At 40.2% G+C, this 25,781-nt stretch overlaps 1 protein-coding gene across 5 annotated transcripts in view; it reads left to right on the top strand.

The window, feature by feature from the left end:
* Positions 1-25,781, top strand: part of Nfib (nuclear factor I B) — a 215,301-nt gene that overhangs the window by 139,464 nt on the left and 50,056 nt on the right. For all 5 annotated transcript variants that reach the window (XM_026781900.1, XM_005352670.3, XM_026781901.1 and 2 more), the window contains exons 4-6: positions 4,599-4,667; positions 9,790-9,910; positions 13,014-13,132. In XM_026781900.1, coding sequence (XP_026637701.1) covers positions 4,599-4,667; positions 9,790-9,910; positions 13,014-13,132 — 309 coding nt within the window. The remainder of the gene's footprint in view (positions 1-4,598; positions 4,668-9,789; positions 9,911-13,013; positions 13,133-25,781) is intronic.

The raw sequence follows: 25,781 nt of genomic DNA, 5'->3' as shown, positions 1-25,781 counted from the left end.
CTAGGTGTAGCTGGTAGGTGTAGCTGGTAGGTGTAGCTGACTAGGTGTAGCAGGTAGGTATAGCTGGTAGGTGTAGCTGGCTAGGTGTAGCTGGCAGGTGTAGCTGGTAGGTGTCTTGTGCCATCATTCCTTCTCTGAAAGAACAGTACAAGGCAAGTAACACAGGAGAATAAACACAGAAGAAAGTGGAATCTGAGGGCCTTTTGTTAAGTTTTTGTTTGTTTGCTTTTGTTTTTAACCCAAAGTGAGAATCCTCGTGTCCAGTAGTGGTGTTCAGAAGTAGCAGGAAGCTTTCCATCTCTGGAGAGAGAAAGTCCCTCGTTCCTTAAATGTTGGCAATACTAAGTCATGGCTCTTTCCACAGTGTGGTTTTAAAGGTTTTTAGTCATTGGGCATCTGCTGGTTAGTATCGACATTGCAGTCTCATTGCTTTTTAGGACTTTTCTCATTGGATGGGAGGATCTGTTTGTTTATGGAGCCAAGAAACAGCTCCTGGATTTACTCAGAAGTCTGATCTCCCATCTACGTTAACAGTCCTTCAGATACTTGAAGCCAGCTCTCATGAATTTAATAACTGCTTTCCCTGGGGCTTTTTTTTTTAATTTCAAGAATAGAACACAGTAGACTATAAAAATGAGTGTTATCATTCTTCCCTTGGATTTTCTATGTAAATGTTGCTTAACATTTAAATGGTGCTGATTATAATTTGAGATATTAACAGATATGCCATTGTGTCCCTTCTGTTATTGTTTGTAAAGGAGGTTAAACACTGTATTAACTTCTGAGTAGTGATTTACTGTTGCTTTGTTAGAGGAAAATAAAAAAGAAGTAAAATAATATAATTTGATATTGCCTTTGAGACTTTTCTGCTTGCGGAGCTCTTTATTTCCCACCCAATTTTTCCTTCTTAAAGAGCATAGATGTATGTAAACACAGCATTAAACAAATGTGGAGTTCTCCTTGTCTCCTGGCTTATGCTGCTGTGTAATATTGCTCTATAACCATTAAGCAGCTGCTCTGCCTCAAAGACGGGCACATTTCCTTTGGTACATGAAATGAGTTTACTCTGAATCTCTCCAAATTACTTCAAGATATTTAGCCTTTGCATTAGCTGTTGAGATTTACAGTGGACCGTGTAGCATGGGAAACTGTGCCTCTGTAAGTCTGCATAACCGGGAGGCTACAATGGGCTTTATGGCCTCAGCAGTTCCATGGTGTTTTGCTGAATTTCCGACTCTATTATTGCAAGATTCTGGACCCACTGTGAGAAAGATCCTTCCCAACTATTTGCCCAAGTATTTGTCCTCTGCCTACTTGAGCAAGTACTATTAGTGCTCTAAGAGCTAGGTCATTCATTCTTTTCTGTGCCTGTCTTAGGTGACTCCTGTCCGTTGCAAAGGTTATGCTATGTGCAAAGACATAAAAAGTGCCACTACAAAACTCAGCTACCTATCACCTGCTTCCCACCCACCACCAGCCATTTGGCTTATTGTCAGTAGGCATTATTATTGCTGTTTGGCCATGTTCCCTTCACTTGTTTCTCTCTATGAACTTACCCATAGAGATCTCTCTGTGAGCAGAGCCCAGTGGGTGCTGTGGGGTTACATTTTATCAACTGGATTCTTATGTAGTTCCATTATTTTCCATAGTTTTGGTAAAAACAAATCTTTAATTTTTCCTTATAGATTTCAATTTCTTATCATGTATCACTGTGGAATCATCATCATTTTGTGTTTTAACACCTATTTTCCTGCATTAATTAGAATTGAGGTAGTTCATCCCTCCCTTGTGATTTTAGGCTCAGAGTGTCCCCATGCCACCTGTCCTAATCCTTGTGACTAAGAAGCCTTAACTACTCATGGTATAATGGAATCAACTTAAGATGACACTTTTATTTTGAGACATTGTGTATTACATGTGATATAATTCTTGTAAATATACTGTAAAACTCGTATTCTCTTACTCATTCATCAATTTTAAATTATCCATTTTCCTAGATGGAAACAAAGGTGCCTTAATGTTCTAGAACCCTGGAGGTTTCACTGTTTTGTTGGCTTTAAAGAGCAGCTTATTAAACTTTATTTTATGGACAGCAAACGTATTTAATATGTCAGACACTCATCTGTTATTTAGCATCTCTGGAGCCCGTACACTGTTTTACTGTGCAGGTCCTGGCTGCAAGGCCCTCTCTCTGAACATGCAGCCTTCAACACTCAAGGTCCCACTGAATGGCCACACGTTCTGAGAAACCACCCCCCACCCCACCCCGTTTCCTCTGACTCTCTGACCAAGCTAACCCCTATCCTCTGTGCTCACATCACTCCTACTTAGTCCCAATTTTACATTTTACACATTCAGATTTTCCAAGATACTCATTTTCAAGTATTAAATTCTTTGTTGGATTATCAGGCCCTTTATTTAAGGGAGTAACTAGGTTTTGTTTTTACTCAATATCTCCCTCAGCAACTGAATCATTGCCTATAGAGAGAGTAACACAGTACACTATTTTAAAATTCAGCTTTTAAAACCATGGTCATAAATTAACAGCTTATAATCTTATAACAAGATAGCTATAGCTGGCATAAAATCGATGGATAATTGCACTGGCTACATCACTTCCTTGAACATGTTTGGGTCCCAAAACATCTATAAATGTGGCCCAATACATTTAAAGATGACATGTTACAATGTCAAAAGTTTGGACTCTTGGTACAATATGAAAAGTAACAGTTAGGATCAGATTATTAGTCCTGGTTCTGTTGTATTTTAATGTGTAATTTGGGGCATATAGTACAAATTAATAGCCAAAAATTCAAATAGGATGATAAAAATGCTTGCAAAATAAATTTATGTGAGAAGGCTACTTAGCTGGTTCAGTAGGTAGTGTCACTTGTCCCCAAGCCTGGCAACCTAAGTCTCATCCCCAGGTCCCACAAGTGGAAGCAGAGAACTAAGTTGTTTTCTAACCTTGATGGGTGTGTGTGTGTGTGTGTGTGTGTGTGTGTGTGTGTGTGTGTGTACACATGCGTGTATGTATGAATGTATTTCCAGAGTTCTGACTAAATTTGAGATTTAGGCTTCATCATCATATGAGGCCTTGTACTTCTTCTCTGTTCTTTCTAAAGGGTGAACACGTTGAGCGTGAAGCCATGCTCTCCCACGCGTGGCTTCTCACACCACTGGTGCCTGTGCAGCAGTTTTACTTTTAGACACTCTGGGCACTAAATTTTCTAAGAAAAGTTTTGCAACTTATATGACTCAAGGCTGTGCACAGTTCCACGGGAGCTCAGGGTTTGGCTGTGCTGGATGTTAATGTAGTGCTCACATGCAGCTAGCGTTTAGCATTGTTTTGGGGCAGGGTCTCCCTGTGTCACAGCTCACAGGGTATCCATTTCTGTTCTGTTTTTGCCTCCCGTGTGCTGGGATTATTGCTTTTCTCTACTCTGTATGCTTCTACCCTGAGTTTAACGTTTTACCTTACCTTGAATGGATAATAACTCTGTGAGGTAGATAGTAACTATGAATTTTGTATCTCTCATTTATAGACAAGGGCCCTGAAACAAAATAAGATACACTTACATAGCCAACATCCCATAACGAGCGTACTGTGGCTGGCATTTGCCTCCCACATCTCTGACTTGATGGTTCCGTATCATCTCTCAGGCCTGAATCTGACCCTTGGTCAGCTATGAAGTTGTGTTTTAAGTCCTATCTCATCACAGATTCTGAGGCACTGGGGCATTTCCTCTGTGGGTATTTCAGACTTTTTTGCTTTCCATGATTGCAGTCTTGATAGAAATAAGAATTTTAAAACTTCTGAACACTGCGAGATGAGACCAAACAGGCTAGGGTTTCCTCAGGGTCCTGAACTGGGGACCTTGACCACTGCAGGCCCTGCGCTTGTATGTGGACCCCAAAGGTTTGAATTCACTGCCATCTGATGAACAGACATTTAGTTCTTGAAAGAAAATATGGGTAGAGGATCCAGTAGTAGGAAAAGTAAGGAAGACACTAAAAATGGACAAGGAAAACAGACGGAGGTTGGTGCATAGAAGGATTTACTGTGTCCTAGGTTTTGCTTTTCTGCTGAGAGACACCAGAGCAAGGCTGGCAACTCTGGTAGCAATGGCTCACTTTTCTGTGACCCCGGAAGGATTTGTGAGAGAATGGTGGTTTTGAGAGGTCTTTGAAGCATTTCCAACAAGGTGCTAACTGTGGTTGTAGCTTTCCTTTCTCTTTCTACCCTCCCCTTTTTGGATATGGTAGACTGTGGTCTTCCAGGTGCACTCATATTGCAGAATGAGATGTAGTCAGAGTGCATCCCAACCTTCCTAACCCCATGTGACTGCCGTGGCAAATATGATCCCACCAATTCCAAACTTGGAAAGTTGATGGGGAATTCCACAGACTATTTATGCCTTTTTATACTTCTTACCTTTGAAAAGCAGAGTCAGTTTATATTTGGGTTCTGTTCATACTTGTCTTTAGAATAGGCATCCCTGGTATTTGTTCTTGTCTGAAAGTGAATGAATTCTAGAATTTAACTGGCCCTTTTGCACCCTGCTTCTGCTGATGTCTTCCTTTGATGTTTGTTTCAGGATACCTCGAGGACAGTTTTGTAAAATCCGGAGTCTTCAATGTATCAGAGCTTGTGAGAGTATCCAGAAGTAAGTAAACTGTTTTCTTACTGCATAGTACACAGAATGATTAAAATCTTGTGTCTTTTAAATCTTAAATATAATGCAAAAGGTAACTACATTGAAGTATTTGAGTTTAAAATTCAAGATTTAAAGTAATCTTAAATTTTCTAATGAAACAAGTGAGCATTTTAATTTTATAAAATATTTTCATTCAATTCAGCAACGCTTTCCGTGATATAACACTAATGTTTAGGCTGTTCTAATTGGTCATCATATTGGTATTCATTCAGTTCAGTTCTCTCCGTGACCATAGATGGGCATTTATATCAAAGGAAGCGTGATTAATTAAATGTACTCGGTGTTGTTATGATAGCCCACATCGGTTTCCTGTAGATAAGTGCTTTTTCAGTTATAATGCTGTGGTGGGGGTTGGAGACATGCAGGATACACACGTTCGCATGCCCTGTGTGAAGGGATGCAGAAATTAACTTTGCAGATTGTACTCGGATATAGATAGAAAGCATTGTTGTCCCAAACAATGTCCAATTGTCTACCCCAGCCACCTCACCTGAGGTACTGTGCTCGCCCGGCTGGATTGGGTTTTCCTAGGGTAAACTTACCTGGCGGGCCCCTTAAGCCAGGGGGAAGCTCTGATTAACCAGCTCTTGTTCTGTTGCTGGTGTGAGTAAATCCATCCAAGGTGCCACTATTACTGCACTGTGGCGTGCAAGGAAGGGGCTGCTTTCTTCCCAACCCCATCTCAGATTTGGATTGTTCACATCACTTTGAGGGCCGTGCTTCTACTTCGTGTCTTGACAGACAGTGTTGTAGTCTGGAACTGCTGTCACTTTGACGGTCAGGTGGCACTCCAGTCCTTGTCTGTGTTCATCGCCAGTCCTCATGGGCACACATCTATAATCCTGGCACTCCAGAGGCAGAGGCAGAGGCAGGAGGATTGCAACAAGTTTGAGGCCAACTGGGCTACATAGCTAATTCCAGGCTAGCCAGGGCTGTATAGCAAGGCCTTGTCTCAAAACAAGCAAAACTCAAACAAACAACACCAACACTGTCTTTTCATTTGTGTAACTCCAGAGTTTCTGAATGAGGGGCATAGCCAACTGTGAAGACAGAGATAGTGAGCCTAAAGGGTTAGACTAAGCAAGGAGCTGCAGAGCCCTATCTGGGAACTGTCTCTCCAAGCTTCCAAATGACTGCCTTTTGAACCATAGTTTCCCAGATTTCTGAACGTTCCAGAACAAAAACAAAACAAAAAAATTTTGTTTATCAGAGAGTGACACAGGAACACTCAAGACCTCATGTACCTTGTCTCTCCTGCCAGAATTCAGAGTGGATAAAGGTGTCATGGGTTCATTAAGTTGGGGGCAGCATTAGGGATGGCTGTATGGCTGTATATTCCTGCAGCACTGGTGTGGGTACGTGCTGTGCACGAGGCTCCTGATGGTCTAGTCTGTCATCCGGGGCCACATGTGATTTTCAAGAAACCCTTGCCCCCAAGGAACAGGGTATTTGAAGTTGTTCCTCAGTGAGGCTGAGTCGTGAAGCTATGGGGCATAGGAAACTATTTTCTCAACTTGCACCATTTCAAAAGCTCCGTCATGGATTTTGTACCTTCCCATGAGAAGGCCAGTAGAGCCATCCTTCAGAGAAGATTCACATAGTACCCCATTGTAAATAACACCGTGCCGAGTACTGTCAAAGGAGAGCCACTTTGGGAACTTCAAGGGCCCAAAATGATATCTTGGAAAATTGACATTTCAAACATAGAATGTAAATTAAAAGTTCCTTCTCATAACATTTCAGAAACAAGGTAAATTTGGACATGTTTCATTCATTCTTAATTCATACTGTCACTTCTTAGAGGTTTTTAAGTTATGTGTCATAACAAACATTACTGATTTGTAATTAGTACATTAATTATCCATATTCATTCCTTAGTTAATTTATTCAGCAAACATTTACTTTCTCCTCCATATGTAAATAGATGTCTCTGAGATGCTTGCAAGCCCTATTCTTCTAAGCGTTTTAATATATTCGTGCTACAACCTTGTTTACACAGTTGAACCTCATTGTTTATGAAACAGGGGTTTGTTAAGTCAAGCTTTCTGCACAAGCCGTCTGTCGTGTGTCACAGGTTCTGGCTTCTTGATTCATGACCTGCCCCTGGTTCCAGCCTCTAGCATTTACGGTCATGTGACCTACTGATGTACATGTTGACTTTAGCTAATGAAGCCATTCAGTTTCAGGATAGTGATGACTCTGTTGAATATCTCCAGTTGGTTAAGGACAGCTTCTGGCATCTAAGAACCTTCAGTAGCCAAGGTTCTTTGGTGCCTGGCTTCTAGGAGGGCATCAGCACTTCCAGTGTGCTTTTGCAGACACTGGCTTTCTTAGAGCTCTGTCTGGAAGAAGTGCTAAGAGACATGTTTGCATCTGCGGTGGGCTCTTCCAGAGACTTAGTTTCAGGGAGATCTGGCAGACTTGCTCTTCTCCGATGCTCTTGTGTCGCTCAGGAAGTTGTGCGCTGTTTGAAGGTTTTGGTCATATTTACTGTTAGTCGACTTTCTTTTCAGTAACCTCCCATTTACTCTCAGAACACACACTAAGCTTTTGAGTGTTTAGTCTGGGCCCCACCACCTATCCCTGTCTAGCCTGGACTTGCTCTGTAGACCAGGTTGTCCTTGAGTTTATAAAAAGCCACCTGTTTCTGCCTCCTGAATGCTGGGGTCAAAGACATGCATCATCATGCCTGATCCATTTCCTGCACTCTAGCCCCAGCATGCTTCTGGCCATACACACTGTAGTGAATATTAAGCTATCTATATGCAATAGGAAGAAAGTTGCCCAAGTACTGTACAATCTTAATACCTTCACAAAAATGTTTCGAAAAGTTAAGGCATGTAAAATTCTAGTCATTTTAGCCAAACATTGTAAAATAACCTGGGTTTCTGAGGTGGCCACAACAAAAAGCATGTTTACTGGAGAGTGATACACAGAGTCACACTGGAGACTTCATGTAGCTTGTCTCTTCTGATGGATTACTGGATCAGGCAAGAGTGTGACCACAGGTCTAGTGACACAGGCCATACCCGCATCTCCACAGGAGGGAGTAATCCCAGTCTGAACAGTCTGAAGTTGCTACGTCTCTACTGTCGGAGGCAGGCAGATTGTTCATGTTCTCAGAGACAATCAACTATCCACTTCAAACACATACGTGCTTCTCGGGCCACATAGACCAAGGATCTATGTATAAATTCTAAAGCATGTGGTTATTGGGTCATAACAAATTCCACCTTTTTAAACTTCTGGCGTATTTCGGGCCACAGCCAAACATCAGTATCGTAGCTGTCTAAATAATTTAAATAACAATTACGCTCAGCATAAAAATATTTTCTGTATAAAGAGGGTTTAAATATATGGACTATGGACTAATTTAACTGAAACAATGAACCACTTAGCAGAAGAAGACAGGGGCTGTGGCAGTCTGGAGCTGAGACTCTTCCAGCGGATATAGATTTGCTGTATTTCAGTAGAGATCTCTCTCTACAGTCCGTGGTTAGTTCTCTGTGGTGAAGCACACGCCTTTTAATCATACTTTCCTAAAAACATTTGAAGTTAGTCTTGGCCTGACAGGTATTAAAATCCAATCAAATGGATAGACATGCACTTTAATGTTATGAAAAGCTCTGGGTGAGGAGACAGTCTTGGAAATTAACCACCCTCTGTAAGCCCACATTCAGCTGCGGGCAGATAGGAGAGGCTGTGGAATAGTGGATTGTGTGTCCGAGTGGATTTCAAGGGCTTGAGGAATCTATCGCCAAGTCCCCAGTGCACACTGAATGGAGCTTCTGAAGGCTTGAGGGTTCAGCTGGCCGCGCACCCTGCCGTCCAGTTCTTCACTTTCTAGGTTGTCTCTATTCTTTACTTCTACAGCCGTGGCCGTTTGGGCAAATCTTCCTCTGTTGTCTTGTTCCTTCTCCAAAGCCCACTACAGATGGCTTTTTCATAGCTGTTTTTGGTTTTGACCATTCAAGTCACTGCTTCCTTTCTTCCTGCAAAACCTACAGATTGTGATCGTTATGCTACGCCCTGGGGCAGATTTCCTGCTATCTACACTGCTGGGGTATTTTGATGTTTGCACGAGTGTTTTGGTTGCTCTCTGTACTGCCCTGTATGTTACTGAACCTGTCTCTGCCTCCCAAGTGCTGGGATTAAAGGCGTGCGCCCGGCTACCATGACTTCTTTTATCTCCAAATAACCTTCTTGCTAAGTTGCTGTCTTATTGTGTGCAAACTGAGGCACATTTTGTGTAAGTGGCAGAGGGTTTGGATGGAAAGTCTTATTATTTTTAGACTCCAGCCTGTGGGTGAAGATATAATGAACAGTCATTTATAAAACCTTCCTAAAGGTGGATTTGCAAAACACTTAAGAGTTTTATTTCATATTCATAAGTTTTACTCATTCCTGCCCTAACTCTAGATTTGCTTAAATCAAATTATACATATTATGGTTTTGTTTGAGACAGGGTCTCACTGCATTATCAGACTGGCCTCAGACTTGCTTCATAGTCCAGCTTCACCTTGACTTCTCTGTTCTTCTGCCTTAGCCTCCCTAGTGCTGGGATTACAGGTGTATGCCACCAGAACTTGTAACCATCATGGTTTTTATTTCATTCTAATGCTGTTGTTAGAACTAATATAGGATATCTTGAATCTTTATTTATGAAATATATATATGCATATATGCATATGTAATGATGATTTAGTTCAGTACCAAGCATATCATTTGGTTTTAGGTGATAGGAATCATTTGTTCTGCTCTGCCTACGTCTATAAGCTGGGGAATGACAGATGACGGAGTGATTTCTAATATGGGGGAGTATATAAAGAAGATTGGGTAGTGTGAGGAGGGGGAGTGGTAGCCAGGGATCTAGTGTGAATGTGCAGAATAGCCAAACTGGACTAGAGGATTTGGGCTTTTACCTGCCGCATACAAGGAATAGCGCATCTGCAGATAAGGAGAGCTCTTGCCCAGAGCCATGAAAAAAAAAAAATTAGTGATTTTATATCTGAATGGAAATAATCATGAATAAACACTTACAACATTTCTTTTAAAAAATTTTATTCCTCAGCACCCATAACCCAGGGAACTGGAGTCAACTTCCCAATCGGAGAAATCCCCAGCCAGCCATACTATCACGACATGAATTCTGGTGTGAACCTGCAGAGGTCGCTGTCTTCTCCACCGAGCAGGTAATGGTGGTGCTGCTGCGTGTGCTCTCACCCTTTATGTAGAAAGTCAGGCGGGAAAGGGGAGACACCTGCCTACTGACGATCCACAGACTTTGTTCATTTGTTTTGTTAGTCATATTGTTTTAATATGCATATTGAATGTAATTGCTGTTCAGAGCACCTTAAAAGTCTCTGAGGGAGGGGTTGGAGATGAACCATGAAAAGATATTAAAGAGAGTTTGTCTTTTGATATGAAATATAATTCTGCATCCTAATCTTGGCAACTTTAAAAGTGATACTGGGAGTTAGAAAGATGGCTCAGTAGCCAAGAGCACTGGCTTGCCTTTACAGAGGACCTGGGTTCCACTCCCAGAACCCATATGGTGGCTCGCAGCCCTGTGGAAACTCCAGTTCCAGGGAATACACCATTTGCTGACTTCCACGGACACCAGGCGTGCACATGGTACACATACAGGCAAAACATTCATACACATAAATAAATGAAAAAAAAATAACATGTAGTTGATACTGCTGCTGCGAGGCCTCGCCCTTAGCCAATGCATCCTGGTAACTTCACTGTGATGCCACATCTGCGCTTGAGATAATGGAAGATGACAACAGTGTCATTCCCCTAGCCATAAAGATAAAGCTGATTTCAAACTGCAACGTTCATTTGATTGAGATTTTCTGACTAAATCAGCTAGCTCTTCTGGTACCCGTGAAAGCCTCAGTTGCTCTGAGACTGGCTTAGCCAGTGTTTTCTTCCTCTCCTACCCTTGTAACTGTCATTCAAGATAGCCATTACAGATGTGGGGTGTTTCCTTTTAAGCTGTGTCCTTCATGTATGAAGACCTGTCTCATTTCCAGAGCCTTCAATACAGCCACAGGCGAGCATAATGTACACGGATTCCAAAAAACAAGCATGCATTATGCTAATTTTTAAGAATAAAAGACAATCTGGGAAAATATTTTTCTAGATTCTTTTCAGTAATGGAAGCTAATTGTCTGTGGATAGTTGTGAGAATATCCATATTTGTGTTTATAAAGTAAGGTCGATTTTATAACATTGATGACCCAACTGTATTTTCATATAATTCGATTGTAAATCAAAATAATTGGGTTTATTATCACTGAGATTATCTCTTAAAAGTGCTTTAATTTTTCTAAATTTAGAATGTGAATTATGATTTTTAAATTTCCTCCTTTGGATCCATATGTTGTCAGCACAGGTCTTTCATCCTGGCCGACCTTTGTCCTTCAATATAAGCACAGCTTAAAGACATTTCTCTGTTGCTCCTTGTAGAAATAAATTTTCCTACATTTTTTTTCATACTGCTACTGACTCATAGTGGAAGAGAATTACATTAACGGGAGAACTTAAAAAATATGCATAAGCTCTCCATTTGGATAGTTTTGGGTAGAGACGAAAGCAATGGTATCATTTCTGCTAAGCGTTAGCATGGGGAGAGGTTGTCATGTCCAATCATGTCAGTCCTCCGGGGATGGTCAGGCCACAATTAACCACGCTCTAACTACAAACAAACGAGATGCGCTCAGGCTTCAGGGTTTAGGCATGGAGCCCCCTGGCTGGGAGACCTCCTCCTGGTGCGGCCCCTTCTGTTCACTTGTCCTGGGCAAATTCACCGCATTTCTCCAGATTTGTTCCCCTGTTTATTAAAAATGGGGACTTAAGGTTTGCATGCAATTTTTTGAAATAATCTATAGTCACAAACCTTGGTGACATTACATTTATTAACAGCGCATAAAATTAATTCAGGTGATATTTTGTGGTTGTTGCTTAAGAACATAGGTTTAAGTGAGACTTCTTTAAGTAAAAGACAGAGCTTTCATTCCAGAGTCAGTAATGAGATGTTTACTGGGGTTCTGGTTGGAGCGTACCAAAGCAGAGGACCCAAAAGGATCATTCATGTCATAAAACAGCTTTTAATCTTCTCTGTAGGTACCCGCTTTTCTGTGTAATAAGTAGGTCGTGTTTTTCCACTCAAAGTATTTCCTAAACACACACCATTTGATTGGGCAATAATCATTTTTCAGGTTGATCTTATGAATAAAGAACTAGTAGGCTAATTTCTCTAAAAAAAAAAAGGTAAAAAACATGGAATACTCACAACTAGTAAAGTTCTAGAAACGGTCTTCATGCTATTAATTACAAGGTCAACACTAATAATTAATATTAATGAGTATCTTCAAACTGCAAACCATTTAGCTGAGAGCTTTATGGTTATTAACTCACTTCATCTTCTCAGCCAAACCCTTTAAACTGGGTTTTATTATTTCCACCTTACAGGTGATTAGCTGAGTTTAGAAAGGTTGAGGAACCTGCTATTGGATCTAATAACTGACTTGGTCAAAATGAGGGATTCCTGGACCTGTTTCACTGCCAACTTCTGTTACCTCATTCCCCAGTTAACAGTAAAGCATTGCCTTGTCTGTGGCTAATGCTGTCAGCAGTATTAATATCAGAAACATAAGATGACTCAGTGCACCTTGAAAAAGTTTCAGTGTTAGCAGAAAAGACACGTTGAGAGTTCATTTGTAATAACTGAAGTTTCTCTGAAAGAAACCTGAAAATGTAATCATACCAAACATTTTTTATTAGGTAGGGATAGATGGTAAATATAAGAATAGGTAGTGTGTGTGTGTGTGTGTGTGTGTGTGTATGTGTGTGTGTGTGTATTGTGTATATATATATATATAGTGAACTGAAATCTTCACTATTCCTATGGATGTCTTGAATGCTCACTATTCTTTCAAACTATCACTTCAACTATGATTTATGGAAGTTTTGTTTTCTATTTGTTTTTTTTGTTTTGTTTTGTTTTGTTTTGTTTTGTTTTGTTTTGTTTTGAGGCAGGGTTTCTCAGTAGCTTTGGAGCCTGTCCTGGAGCTAGTTCTATAGACCAGGCTGACCTCAAACTCACAGAGATCCACCTGCCTCTGCCTCCCGGGTGTTGGGATTAAAGGCGTGTGTCACCACAGCCCCACTGGAAGCCATTTGTGTGTGTGTGTGTGTGTGTGTGTGTGTGTGTGTGTGTGTGTGCATGTGAATGCTACTCATCTTTTCAGGAATATTATTAATGCCATTATCATTCTATTTTAACAGCAAAAGACCCAAAACTATATCCATAGATGAAAATATGGAGCCAAGTCCTACAGGAGACTTTTACCCCTCTCCAAATTCACCAGCTGCTGGAAGTCGAACATGGCATGAAAGAGACCAAGGTGGGTAAGAACATGCCTTCAAGGGCATCAGTCTATGTAATATATCCTATTTTACTTAGTCACCATTTCCTAAAGTGTCAGTATGGACTATGCTTGAAATAATTTCACTAAAATTATTTTTAAGATAATTTTATGAAAGTGGTCAAATGTTACCAAAGTTACAAAAAACCCGTTTTATTATATCTTATTTTTGGATGAAATGGTCTTTCATAGACCGTGACTCTGTATGCAACTCACTTGGGCCCATCTACACTATATGGTAGAATCTCAGCAGAGCGGCAAGTTCAGACTCAGTGAGCTCCCATTGATCTCTCTGTGAGCATGAAGGGACGAGCAAACCAGGCAGCCGGCAGTGTGAGATACTGGGAATTCTCGCTTAAAGGAAGCTGTCGTTCCTTCTGGAAGTAGGTACAGCGCAGCTCACAGATGAGAGCAGGGACTGTTTCTACGGTAATATAGTTGCTGCCTACGGAAACCCATGGCTAGGACAGTCGAGGAGAATAACTTTATATAAATCTGATTTAGCTTTCAGGGATCTGAGTTGATCTTTATTCTTGAAATATATAGGTTTTCCTGTGTGTTTTTTTTTTTTTTTTACATGACACATATTTATGCCTTTCTGCACAATAAGGAGATATTAAAGGGGAGAGAACAGACAAATCAGCTAGTTACAACTTTGGTTTGTTTTTGCTATGCAAATAAGTTTTTATAGTATTTGTAAGTTTCTTTTATATCAAATTCTGTGTGTTTAAAAATATAGACGGGATGTGTTCTTCACTAATGGTGTGCAGCCTAGGACTCAGGCATGTGTCTGTAGGCTTGCAGAGAAGTCAGACAGCTAACCCTGGAACGTAGCATTTGTAGCCAATGTCACTTCCTTGCCAGGGTTTCCTTCTTGCTCGTCAGAATTTCATCTTGAGTGACAGAGGATTTCTAGAAGGAGGAGGCCTTCCTGGGGAACTGGATTAAGAATTGGATTGCCTTTCACATGCTGATTTCTTTTAAAAGATTTCCTGTTAAAAGATTTATTTATCTTTGTTATGTGTATGAGTGCTTAACTTGTATGCATGTGTGTGTGCCATGTGGATACCTGGTGTCTGTGGAGACCAGAGAGGGCATCAGATCCCCTGGAACAGGAATTGTAGATTGTTTGAGCTGCTATGTGGCTGCAAGTACTCTTAAATGCTAATGCATCTCCCCAGCCCTTCTCTTATGCATTTAACTGTAAAGATGCAGGACCAGGCACTGAGGTGGGAAAGCTGTTTCAGAATGGTTATTTGTGCTGTGAACTTGATACCACTTTTGGGAAAGTGGGAGGGAGGCGTGAGACAGAGGATTGGAAAACCAGTAGAGTTTGGGTTTTGAAGCTCTCCACGCATCCAGTCTTCAGGCAGTAGACACGGTTTATCAGGAAGCAGTGTTTCCACACTTGACCACAGGCTTACACGCTGCTTTTCATGCCTACTGGCATCTGGGCCTATGGCTTCATTTGGATGTTGGAATGCGATGCCCAAGAACTTTTTTAGAAGCCATGCCTTCTGAAGTGGTCTTTCCTAGCTTTCTTCTGGCAAATTTCTTAATATCCTTAATAGCTCATCATCCACTGAGAAGTGTCAATCTGAATTCATTTTCCTGCTTTTGTGTATTGGTAGCCAGTATTACTCTTTCATTGTATTCATAATATAGAATTCTGTATTTATATATTGTTTAGATGTATCTATACCATGGTTTTTGTTTTTTGGGGTTTTTGTTTGTTTGTTTGATTTCCTTCGAGACAGGTTTCTCTGTGTAACAGTCCTAATTGTCCTCGAACTAGCTCTTGTAGACCAGGCTAGCCTCAAACTCAAGAGATCCACCTAACTCTGCCTCCCAGGTGGTGGGATTAATGATGTGCCGCCACCACCGCCCAGCTGAAGTCAACTTGCATTAGCACCAAAGGCAACACTGCTGCATAGTAGGGCCATAGTAAACATTGATCAGGTAAATGAGACACTGATCGGTTGGCATCCAGACTCACTAGCAAAGGCAAGAAAAAGAAAAGAAAAAAAAAAAAAAAGCACAGCCCTTCATGCTTCAGTCCTTGTTTGACTGACGTTGCCACTTTACTCTAAACAAAGCCGTATTTTCTTTGTCAGAAGCGATTCTGGGACAGACCCGAACGGTAGCAATGACAGCACTGAGCACCTGTAGATGGGAGTGTTGCCGAAGTGTAGGTGTTCTTTCTTGTAGAATGTCACTCCGCGAGAACTGATTTCCCTTCCGCTATTCAGCAGAGCTAATCTCACGACGTATTGTAAAACATTTTTGAAAAGTAGAAGGGAAACTGTCATTCTTCCTCTTTGTAAAATCATTGCATTGTCTTGATGATTTTCAAGACGACTAACACTATCCGAGGAGGCTGGAAGAGCAGACTGTAGTAAGAGCAGTGAGGAATGTTCCTTCTCATGTGCTTAAAAGCACCTGCCACTTGGAATTTGAGGACTGGGGGTTTTGAATGTGCACAATAAGCCGTTGTGGGAAGAAGGCTTCAACCACAGTGAGAAACCCAAGGACAGGACTATCTTCACAAACCTTCACAAACGTGCTGAGCCCAGCGTGGTGCTTTTGTTCTTAGAGGGAAATCCATTTCTTACATTTTCAAAATCAAATGCCCCACGATTGTCCTTGGCCATCTTCATAGTGTCTCCAGGCATCTTGGCCTGCTCTGAAGGCACGGTCTAGGGCACTGCTGAGTGAGCATTGCTTGCCAGGCAGCATCGGGCTAGCATCTCCCAGTCACTTCTCACACACTGTGGTACTCAACAGCACTCACTGGTTGATTGTCACTGGCTGCTGTTTTTAATAGACAGAAATGCTAATATTATTATTCCCTGGGTATCTGCCTTAATCTATGATTATTAGCTGTCTATTAACATCTTTTCTGGCCCCCTTTCAAAGCTGAATTTTGAAATATAAGAATAGAAAGTAATAGGATTATGGACACTATGTTATAATATTTTCTATTCCAAGGCAGAAATAAGGGATGCAATGTGACCAAGTTATTATTTCTTTTTTATTTTTAAAAGAATTCATACAAAACATTTGCCAAGCGGGGGTAGCACATGCCTTTAATCCCAACACTTGGGAGGCAGAGGCAGGTGGATCTGTCTGAGTTCGAGGCCAGCCTGGTCTACAAGAGCTAGTTCCAGGACAGGCTACAAAGCTACAGAGAAACCTTGTCTCGAAAGAAAAAAAAAAAAGAATTTATACAAAACATTCATTCCAAATCTAGCTTTCATGTGCTAATGTAGACCTATGTAGTTTTTAATACTTTATGTTAAAACATTTTTATTTTTGCATATTAAAGACATAGTTGTATATTGCTTTTTCTTTTCAAAACATATTTTCCAATTTTAAAATTATAGTTTTTAACTTTGCAAAGGTAGACAAAACTATATTTAAACTAAATAGTATTTAAATGTTCGAGAGAGGAGTGTGTAACATGTTGATAGGAGTTAAATTTGTCAGTTATGATTTGAATGAAGAAGAAACTAATAGCGGGCATGAGGAACCAGAGCAGTGACTGCGTTCCTTTCCTGAGGTCTGGCTAGAATATTCCCTTTCCTTAGTCTCCCCTGTAAACCCCAAGGTCTGAAACTTCTAACTGCTTCATTTTCTTTCTTTTTTGGGGGGTCATGCTGAGGATACAGCCCAAGCACTGATGCTGCCCTGCAAACACTCTACCCCTGAGCTGCAGCCTCAGCCCTAAGTATCTCTTTTGGTTGACTTTTTCTTCATTAAGATCTTAATGATTAAGCTTATAAAACATGCAGGTTGGACATGTGTCTGATTCCAACATTTATCCACTAAAAGGTCTCTGGAGAACTTGTCTATATTTAATTGTATCTTCTTGAGTATATTGAGAAACTTGATTCCCTGCTGACTTCTCTTGAAAGGACTAGAACAGTGCTTTATAACTTGCAATGCAAGATGAAAATTCATGCATGTCATGTTTTTTTTCCCTATTTCAGGTTAATTTCATGAGACTAAACCTAGTTGTATTCTAATGTCCAGTAGTTTAATAGACTGATTGATAGGTTACACGTTGTTGAAAATTTCTGAATGGGAAATTTAATGGCTTCTCAGTCTGATCAACAGTAAGGCAACTTGTAATCTTAGATAAAATATCAACATAAAGGATTTCTCATGTAGTAAAAGTTTATTAATTTCTATGTATTTAGGACTAGATAATTTGACACATTTAACATTTATCAATTTTATCATATGGCAATAATTTTTATAGGAATTAGGCACACAAATAAGATTGAGAAAGTTGCTAGCCTTGGACCTGCTGGAGAGAAATAATTATTTATGAAAAAAGGTTTTACCAAAAATAAATAGGTAAAGCAGGTTACAAATGATTGCCTTCATGCTTTGGTGCTAGCTTACTTTTGAAATACCATGAGCTATAACTCATTACACAAAATCAATATGGTGAAATCTTAGAAAAATTGAGACGATTTATATACTGATACATAATTAAAGTTAGTTAAAAATTCAAACTGAACTTTTAAGACTATACAGGCATCATATTCTGATTACAACAAGTTCTAGAAAATACAATTACTAATTTTTTTAAAAGAATATTTAACAGCGGACAGCGCAGCTCGGTGGTAGGTAAGTGCTGGCTGAGCATGCGCCAGGCCCTGGGTCCATTCCCAGCACCGCACACATAAACACAATGTCACCGAAGTTCTGATGCGTAAATAAGCCTCTCCAGCAAGTCTGTCTGAAGTTTGGGTATAGTTCTAAGTTCCAGCCGTTAACTTTGTTAACAGTGAAGTTGCCAGTGCTCTAACCTACAGTTTGTACTTTCTAAAGTTCTCCAAGGAGCTAGTGTTTGCTTTCAACAAATGAACTCGGGGGAAGGGCCTGCAGGAAGAGAGGGAGGTAGACACTAAGATGCCTGTGTTCTATCTTGAGCTGACTCAGGAAGTAAGTAGGGGTAGGTCTGTGGACTGAGGCAGCGTGCGAGAGAAGCAGATTCAAGAGCAGTACCGCTTACCGTGAGTTCAAGGAATGTTCACAGATGCGCCAGATATGAGCGGTCATCTAAGTGTGCAAAGTTCTGTTTTAACTCAATTTAAACTTTCTTCTTTGGTGAATGAATATGTAGAATATTTAATATACTGCTGTGCGATGAGACTGTCCAGGAGGGGCTGCTGACTAGATTAGATTAGCGTGCTTATTCTGTGTGTGAATTCAGAGGCCTTCCTCCTCCCGGATGGGAGGAGCTAGAGGGAGCATTAAGTCCCAAACTGGGAGAGCGCCAGAGCCCAAACTCCTGTTTGATGAAGGCTGGAATCTCAAGGTTCCTGTGAGCTGTGGGAGCTGAGGGAAGCCACAGCTTTTCATGCTTGGCTGGGTAGCTGTTCTCTGAGAGTCATTAACGTTAAAAGCAGTCCTCGAGAAGGCAGGGAGTGACCTGGCAGGCGAAATTTTCCAGCTGCCTTTGGGGACCCATTGACCACCAATTCTGTTCTTAGAGTTGGCATCACAGGAATCAAATGGCAAATCTTCAACTGCTTTTTTTTTTTTTTCTTCCCCTTAACTTGAGAAAGTAAAAGCAGAGGTAAAAACCCTTTGGTGGGATAAACGTGTATGGGAACTGGTTTGCATTTAACGTATAAACCCAGTTTTAAATCTTCCTCTTTCAGCTTCTTACACAAAGTATCATAAGTCAAGGTCTGGAGCTGAGCGCTCCCCTCACCCCCACCAAGATATCGGAAAACTAATCTCAGAGACCCCGCTCTGTGTGGATTAGTCCCTTCAGCTACACTGCTGAGGTTGAAAAAAAATCACATGACCATCTTCAAACCAGCAAGGAGAACAGTAAATTATTCCTGAAGGCTCTCGTTAGAATTCCTCTTGTTGCCCGCTAATTAACAGATATCTGTCGGGGCGCCTTTCATGTGTTTGAATGGAGACTGGCAAGGTGGGTGGGGCAAGCCGTGTGCGCGTTGCAAGGGCCCGGACTGGTTAATACGGAAAAGTTGAGCCCAGGTTTCGTGCTGCAGAAACTTAATGATTTAAAAACACCAATTCTGCAGAAAAACCTAATACGTAATTAGTTCTGAGTAACAACAACTTTCTGTTTGATAACTCCATGAAACAGATTAAAATTGAAAAGTAGGAACTTTGAAGATCCCGAGGCCTGGGATGCGTTGCTTGCAGTGTACTGCGGCATAATCAAACCTTCTGCTTTAAATCCCTTTACACGTTGATTTATGGTTCTCCAAAAATGTGTTCTGGAGAAGTTTGGAAAGCCAGAGCTACTAGAGTCTTGATGGCCCGCACAGCGAGAGCGTGATTTTTCTCCACATATCACAGAGCGCTGGAGCCGCCAGACATCATTCAGAAGAAACAGACTGGGCAGCTTTCCCTCCAGCTCCCAGGCCTTTTTCAGAGAGAAGGGGATCTGGCCAGTTTCGCTCACAAGTCTCCCAGGCAAATGGTTTTCCTGGAGAACTTCATCTTAAATCCTGTTAGGCGTTAAAGAACAAAAAGCAGAGAACAGAAATAAATTGATACATTTTCAGGGTTCTGTAAGATTCTCAAAACATAATTTTGTTCTGTAAAATATGTAAATACATGTATATAAATCGTATGTGTAAAATACATGTTTATTAACCAACTTTAATACTAGGATTAAATATTTTTGGCTACACATGTTACAAGTCTGTGCCGTTTCCATGAATAAATGTGGAGAATAGCTGGTGAAAAGCAGGTGACTGGGTACAATTCTCGAAAGTTTTCCTCCTGTGAAAAATACATAAAGAGAACTATAAACTTCATCTGCATGGACCATTACCCTATGTAAACTGTCACTACTCTGCCAGTCTTGCATTTTCTATCTTCCAGCAATTAAAAAATATTTTAAGTGAATCATGCCATTCGGTTATACATACTTCTAAGAGTTTCTTAGAGCTTTTTAAAACATGTGGTGCCAATTTCAGTTTAACAAACACAGCTCCAGAGTAATAATCTAAAGTGTGCTCTAAAGTTAAGATCCCATAATATCGAAGGTTCTGTTTTGGAGTAAAAATTCCAACATTGTCACTGTGTCTTACTTATACTTTCAAATCTCCACGTATCCTTTACCAGACAGCCTCTTCCTTCCATCAGTAAAGAAATTGTGTGAGTTTAAACTGTATATAAATGAGAAAGCCAAGATTTTGTTTTCATCCGGGGCAGTCATTTATTGAGGACTTAATACCTGTCTGATGCCGAGTTTACAACAGCTTCAAGTCCCTTCTGAGAATCCCACCTCTGCTCCAGCAAGATGGGCCATCAGGTGAAGCCACTTGCCACCAAGCTGGAAGGCCTGCTTTCAATTCCCAGGTCCCATATGGTAAAAGGGCAGAACCAACTCCTCTAAACTGTCCCCTGGCTTCTGTAGGTTTGTATAAAAATCCCACCTTATGCTTTACATATTGATTATCAGCCATAGTGGTGATGGTTGGAGATTTCCCATATGTAAAAAATGAACAACAAAACAAAACAAAAACTTAGATACAAAGTTTTCTTTGTGTCTAGTGCTTCAGATTTTATGTCAGTTATAGTCAGAGTTTGGCAGGTTAGGTAGTCTCATATTCAAAAATCTGAAACACTTCTAGAAATACTTCATGATGTCATAGTGGAAAATTCCACACCTGACTTTATGTTTTGGATTGCAGTCTAAACACATACCCACACTCAAAATATTGTATAAAGCTGCCTTCAGGGTATGTGTATAAGGTGTACATGCATAAGCGAATTCGTGTTTAGACTTGCATTGCATTCCAAGGTGCTCCATTCTGTATGTGCCAATATCCCACACTCTGAAATCCCAAACTTCTGGCCCCAAGCATCTCACAGAAAGGACACTTGACCTGTCTTTGAGTTTTTAAACTTCCATGAATGTAAGTCTTTTTGAAAAATCCACAGGTCTTCCATTTCTTAAGTTAGCTTTTAAGTGTTTACTTTTAATGGTCCCATTGAATAACATAATAATTGGATTGTTTATGTGCTTGGAGGCACTGAATGTTTTGCCTTATACTTCAGGAATGTCCAAATCTCACAAATACATGTCCTGTCCTGTTCCATTCTGCTGCAACCAATGATTGATAGAGATTGAGTTATTATACAGAACCTTGTTATGGGATCAGTGTCTCCTACTTTGAAAACAAATGACTCAGCCAGACGGCAACATTTATTTTCTCTAAGTGACTGGGGACCTAGCAATAGGAGGCCATTACCCTGTGACAATATTCTGTTTCATTGACATTATCTTGAAAATGTAATTGGTCCATTACTAAATAGAGGTTTTGTTACTGATCAATTTCATGTGATTTCTAAAACCATTAGGATAATAAACATATCATTCGAGTAATTTCATTGACAGACATTTTTTCTTCATTTGCATTTATTGGAGGAAAAAGTATAGATTAAACACTAGAATTTATGCTAGCTTTGACTACTTTTCCACTATAAGAAACAGAATTTATGAACAGTGATCATATTTGCAGTGAGTACCAAACAAATGACTTTCAAATTTTTATAATTTTTTTCTACTTGCTAAGTTGTATCAAATCATAATTGTTCCCAAGCAATTAGTTTACTCTCTCAGATTTTATTTGAAATAAGGTCCAGGCCATTTCTAAGACTTGGAGGGTTTCCTGTAAATCTACTAAAGTAGCACATCCCTTAAACTGCCCTGACTTACCATTGTGGAAGACAACAGTGTCCACAGCTACAGCATCCTGGCGGGTCTTGCATCCTAAGTGTTTCTAAATGCGTGGCTATTTCCCAAATGTCCACCTCCAAAAAGTCATCTATAATCTTGTTAAATTAGAACACTTCCAGTATCTTTCTGACTTTTACAGTTAAGGTTACAGTATTGATTTTATTTTATAGTCCATGGCTCTCGGATGCTTAACACTAACAAGACCCCATAGCTAGATCTCTCCCCAGAGACTGCTGAGTTGCAGCCATTTATTTACCTATGCTGTTGCTTTAAGAGAATGTGCTCCGTGTCCTGTGTACTTGTTTGGCATTTTTCCCCTTTCAAATTATGTTTACTGACATTACTCAGGATCCTTTAATGCCTGTTAAGATGAAATTGCCAACGGACAAAAGCAGCTTGAAGTGTTTTTAAAAAAAGAAATTTAATTTATCCAATATTTGTTCTTGTAGCACTGTTCTTTATTATTCAGAAACTTGTTTTTAAGATGTCACAGGAAGGTATTTTTTGAATTTCAAAGCAATTTCAGCTTTAGCATTGCATTAAATATAGGTGTAAGCCTAAACACCTACTTTATGGAGCTGAGGTATCGTGCAGGCTTGTAGTGACATGCTAGGCCACTGGGCTTGGGTTAAAATATACAAGAGTCTTCGACCATCACAAATGGTTCAAGTTGCTGAAAAATACAGTCAGCACTCTACTCCAGTGTGATTAGGATTGAATGGCTCATACTTAAAGCAGGAATTCTTTTCTTTAGCACAAACGTTACCATGCTTTTCCTCTTAAGAAAAACTGATTTCATTAAAAATAAAAAAGATTGAAAAATCAAATTCCAGTTGACATCTTCCCCACTCGATGCAGCCTGCCATTTTTCTGGCTAATTCTGGATGGGAGGTAGAAGGATGCTTGTGCGTAGATAAAGGGATGCTTTCTGTGTACGGCAGAGTCTTCGAACCCTGTGGCATCCTCATCAGACTACTGCAGCGGGATGAGATCCGTGTGTCTCGTCATGGCATCCAGAGCACTTTGTGAACTTGAGTGTGTAGGAAGTCTTTACCCACATCCACCCCACAGCTGTGAAGTCTCACAGCTACAAGAGTCCTTGGAATCCTGTTCTCGTGTTCTCTTTACGGTGTTGTCAGAGACGGTGCTTGTCTTTAACTTCGTTCCTGGTGTCCTATTTACCACTCCGTCTTAGAGCTCTATAAAAGACGCTTTTCCTTTCCATATTGTGACGTCGGACACACAGATCCTACACTTATTTTATGGAGCCGTGGTATCGTGCAGGCTTGTAGTGACATGCTATAAGATCCATAGTTGTCAACTCAGTATTGGGAATTAGTAACAGTCTTTGGAACTTCAAACATATCTCTAATATTTGGATAAAATATTTTTCTAGAAGTTTTTTATAGCATATTTATATAAAATATTTCTAATACTTTTGGTGAAAGTAATAATAGTCTTTCATAGGAAACTTGAGAAGGCAAACTGTAAAATTCAAATAAGAAAAATAGTTGTCTCTAATTGTTATACAGAGGTAAAACCTGGATTGGCTCTTATTAATATTTGACTGACCTATGCGAGTCAAATTTCTAGGCAGTTTTAACTGCATTTTCTACATGTTTCAGTTTGAGTTGTCATTTTGCACTGTTGGGCCTATGTGAGATATGATTTTATACGTTTTGTTTTATTTTTCATTTGTAGTATATTGGCAGCTTATCCTGTCATTCATTTTCCACTTTAAGATATCTGTGACCATACTGCTCTTTGAGTATACCAAAAAAAATTTTTTGTTGCTCTTCTTTCTTTTTTTGTTTTTTGTTTGGGGGGGGGTCTCTAGGACAAATTTGAACTCCTATTCCTTCTAACTCTGCCTCCGAAGTGCTAGAATTAGCAGTGTGCACCACTAAACCTGGTTGATACGAAATTTTTGAGTTCCTGCTTGCTGATAAATTTGTAGGTGATCTTTGAGTTCTCAGTCTCAGTGAATAAGAAGGAACACCACTACGTGTCTATCCTCTTAGCTCTTCTGGGCTCATTTCTCTCTGTCTCACTCTTCGGACGTTAACAAACTGTAGCCTCCTAGCAAGTCACCCAGTAGAAGCTCAGAAAGAATATACATACATTATTGTAAAGTGCACATTTTACTGTAAAACACTGGATTTAGTTTTATGCTGATTTCTAAGCCCTTGGCAAGCATTGGCAGAGCGTTCAGCAAGGTCTTGATCAGCTTCTATTTATACTACCAGTGCATAACTAGCTTATCTTCCCCTCCATGGCAGAAATACTGAAGATGCAGCACACAGCCCTGTAAGAAAATTTGCAGTATGCCCTATAAAATGTATTTACGAACCAGTTTCTCTAGAGTCTTGACTCCGCCCCAGCGCCTCTCTTATTGTCATTTGTATGTTGTTTACTCTGTCAGGGGTTACAGCACAACTTTTCTTCCTGTGAACTTGGCTGCCTCCGTTTTGCTCTGAAAGCAGTGGAGACATTGGAAAAGCCATGAGATTTAGCAGAGCTTTTAAGTGAAGACGCAGCCCTTCGTGTGCTCCTTCCCGGACCCTTTCCCTCTCCCTTACTTCCCTCCTACATTTGCTTCTCTCTCTTCTTCCTCTCTCCTTTCTTCACCCTCCAGGGCAAGCTTCCTGCCAACAGTGTTTGATCAATAGTTAAATCTTATGACAGAAAAGATCTGTCAGTCGGCGCAGGGAAACCAATTGAAATAAACACATCTGAGCTCTGGCCTGGAATCTGAAATAATAATCAGGCCATTTCAACGTAGCTTTGCTGACTACAAGATTTTTACAAAACATTTATAGCATTGTAAATAACAGGTAAACCGTTCTCTCCTCAACTTTATCTTCCCCAAGGCAAAATCACAAGAGGAGAAACTGTGGTCTCTCAGCATTTAGTTGGCAAACCATCCTCTCTGCCTTCACCTTTCCTCTGGGCACAGAGCCCAAGCCATTTCCTTGTCTCAAAGTTGCCTGTGGATTTGTGGCCTGAAGTAAAAATACCAGACTCCAGCTCCAGAGAGCACCCCACACACTTGATTTGGAAGGCTCTGGTTTATTATCTCATCTATTCTAAATAACATTATTATTTTATGCACATAGTTCATCTCTTTTATATTGTCTTTCAGCTTCCACTCGGTGTTTTAACGGAAAGCAGGAGTTCTCCTTCTTAGTGTATAGATCATCTTTCACTTGTAGTGCTGTACCGGGCTTGACAGTTTCAGTGAAGAATGGATGTATTGACCACCTTTGCCTTCATCGAGAAATGAGTTTGGTCTCTGATGATATTTGCAGTGCCCACCTCAGTTTGTGTAAACCTATAGAAAGATTTTAATGTATAAAAGTCTAAAACCTGCAAAAGTCCAAAATAAAAAGGAAAGTAGAGAACTCAGAAGGACTAACAACTTAATAAGATGTGACTGTAATATAATCTTGTCAAACTCCAGTCAGTGCACTGTCTTTGAGTTAAATATTCCCACACATAAGATGCGTTTCTCTGGTCTGCATCATACGAGAGGGTCAAAGTTCACAGAAGTTTCCCAGATCTTTTTGTATTGTACCTTGATTTCTGGGGGAAAAAATGTGTGTGTGTGTGTGTGTGTGTGTGTGTGTGTGTGTGTGTGTGTCGGGATCAGAGGGAGATACCTTAAAATGTCCAACAGCTTAATAATGTAAAAACTAAGAAAATAGTTAAAACCATGACTATAGCTTTTTAAGTAGAGAAACAAAACATACATTAGCATTCAGTACTAGCAAATGAGACGATAGCCAGTGTGGGCTTGTGTGCGTAAAGTTCATTTAGACTTGCTTATGAGTCTGCCAAGTAAGGAAGGAAGACAGCTGAGGAATATATAAAATAATCAACCTTTAA

Source organism: Microtus ochrogaster, chromosome 10, assembly GCF_000317375.1.
Source record: "Microtus ochrogaster isolate Prairie Vole_2 chromosome 10, MicOch1.0, whole genome shotgun sequence".
Taxonomy (NCBI): domain Eukaryota; kingdom Metazoa; phylum Chordata; class Mammalia; order Rodentia; family Cricetidae; genus Microtus; species Microtus ochrogaster.
This window is presented reverse-complemented; position numbering and strand designations above follow the sequence as displayed.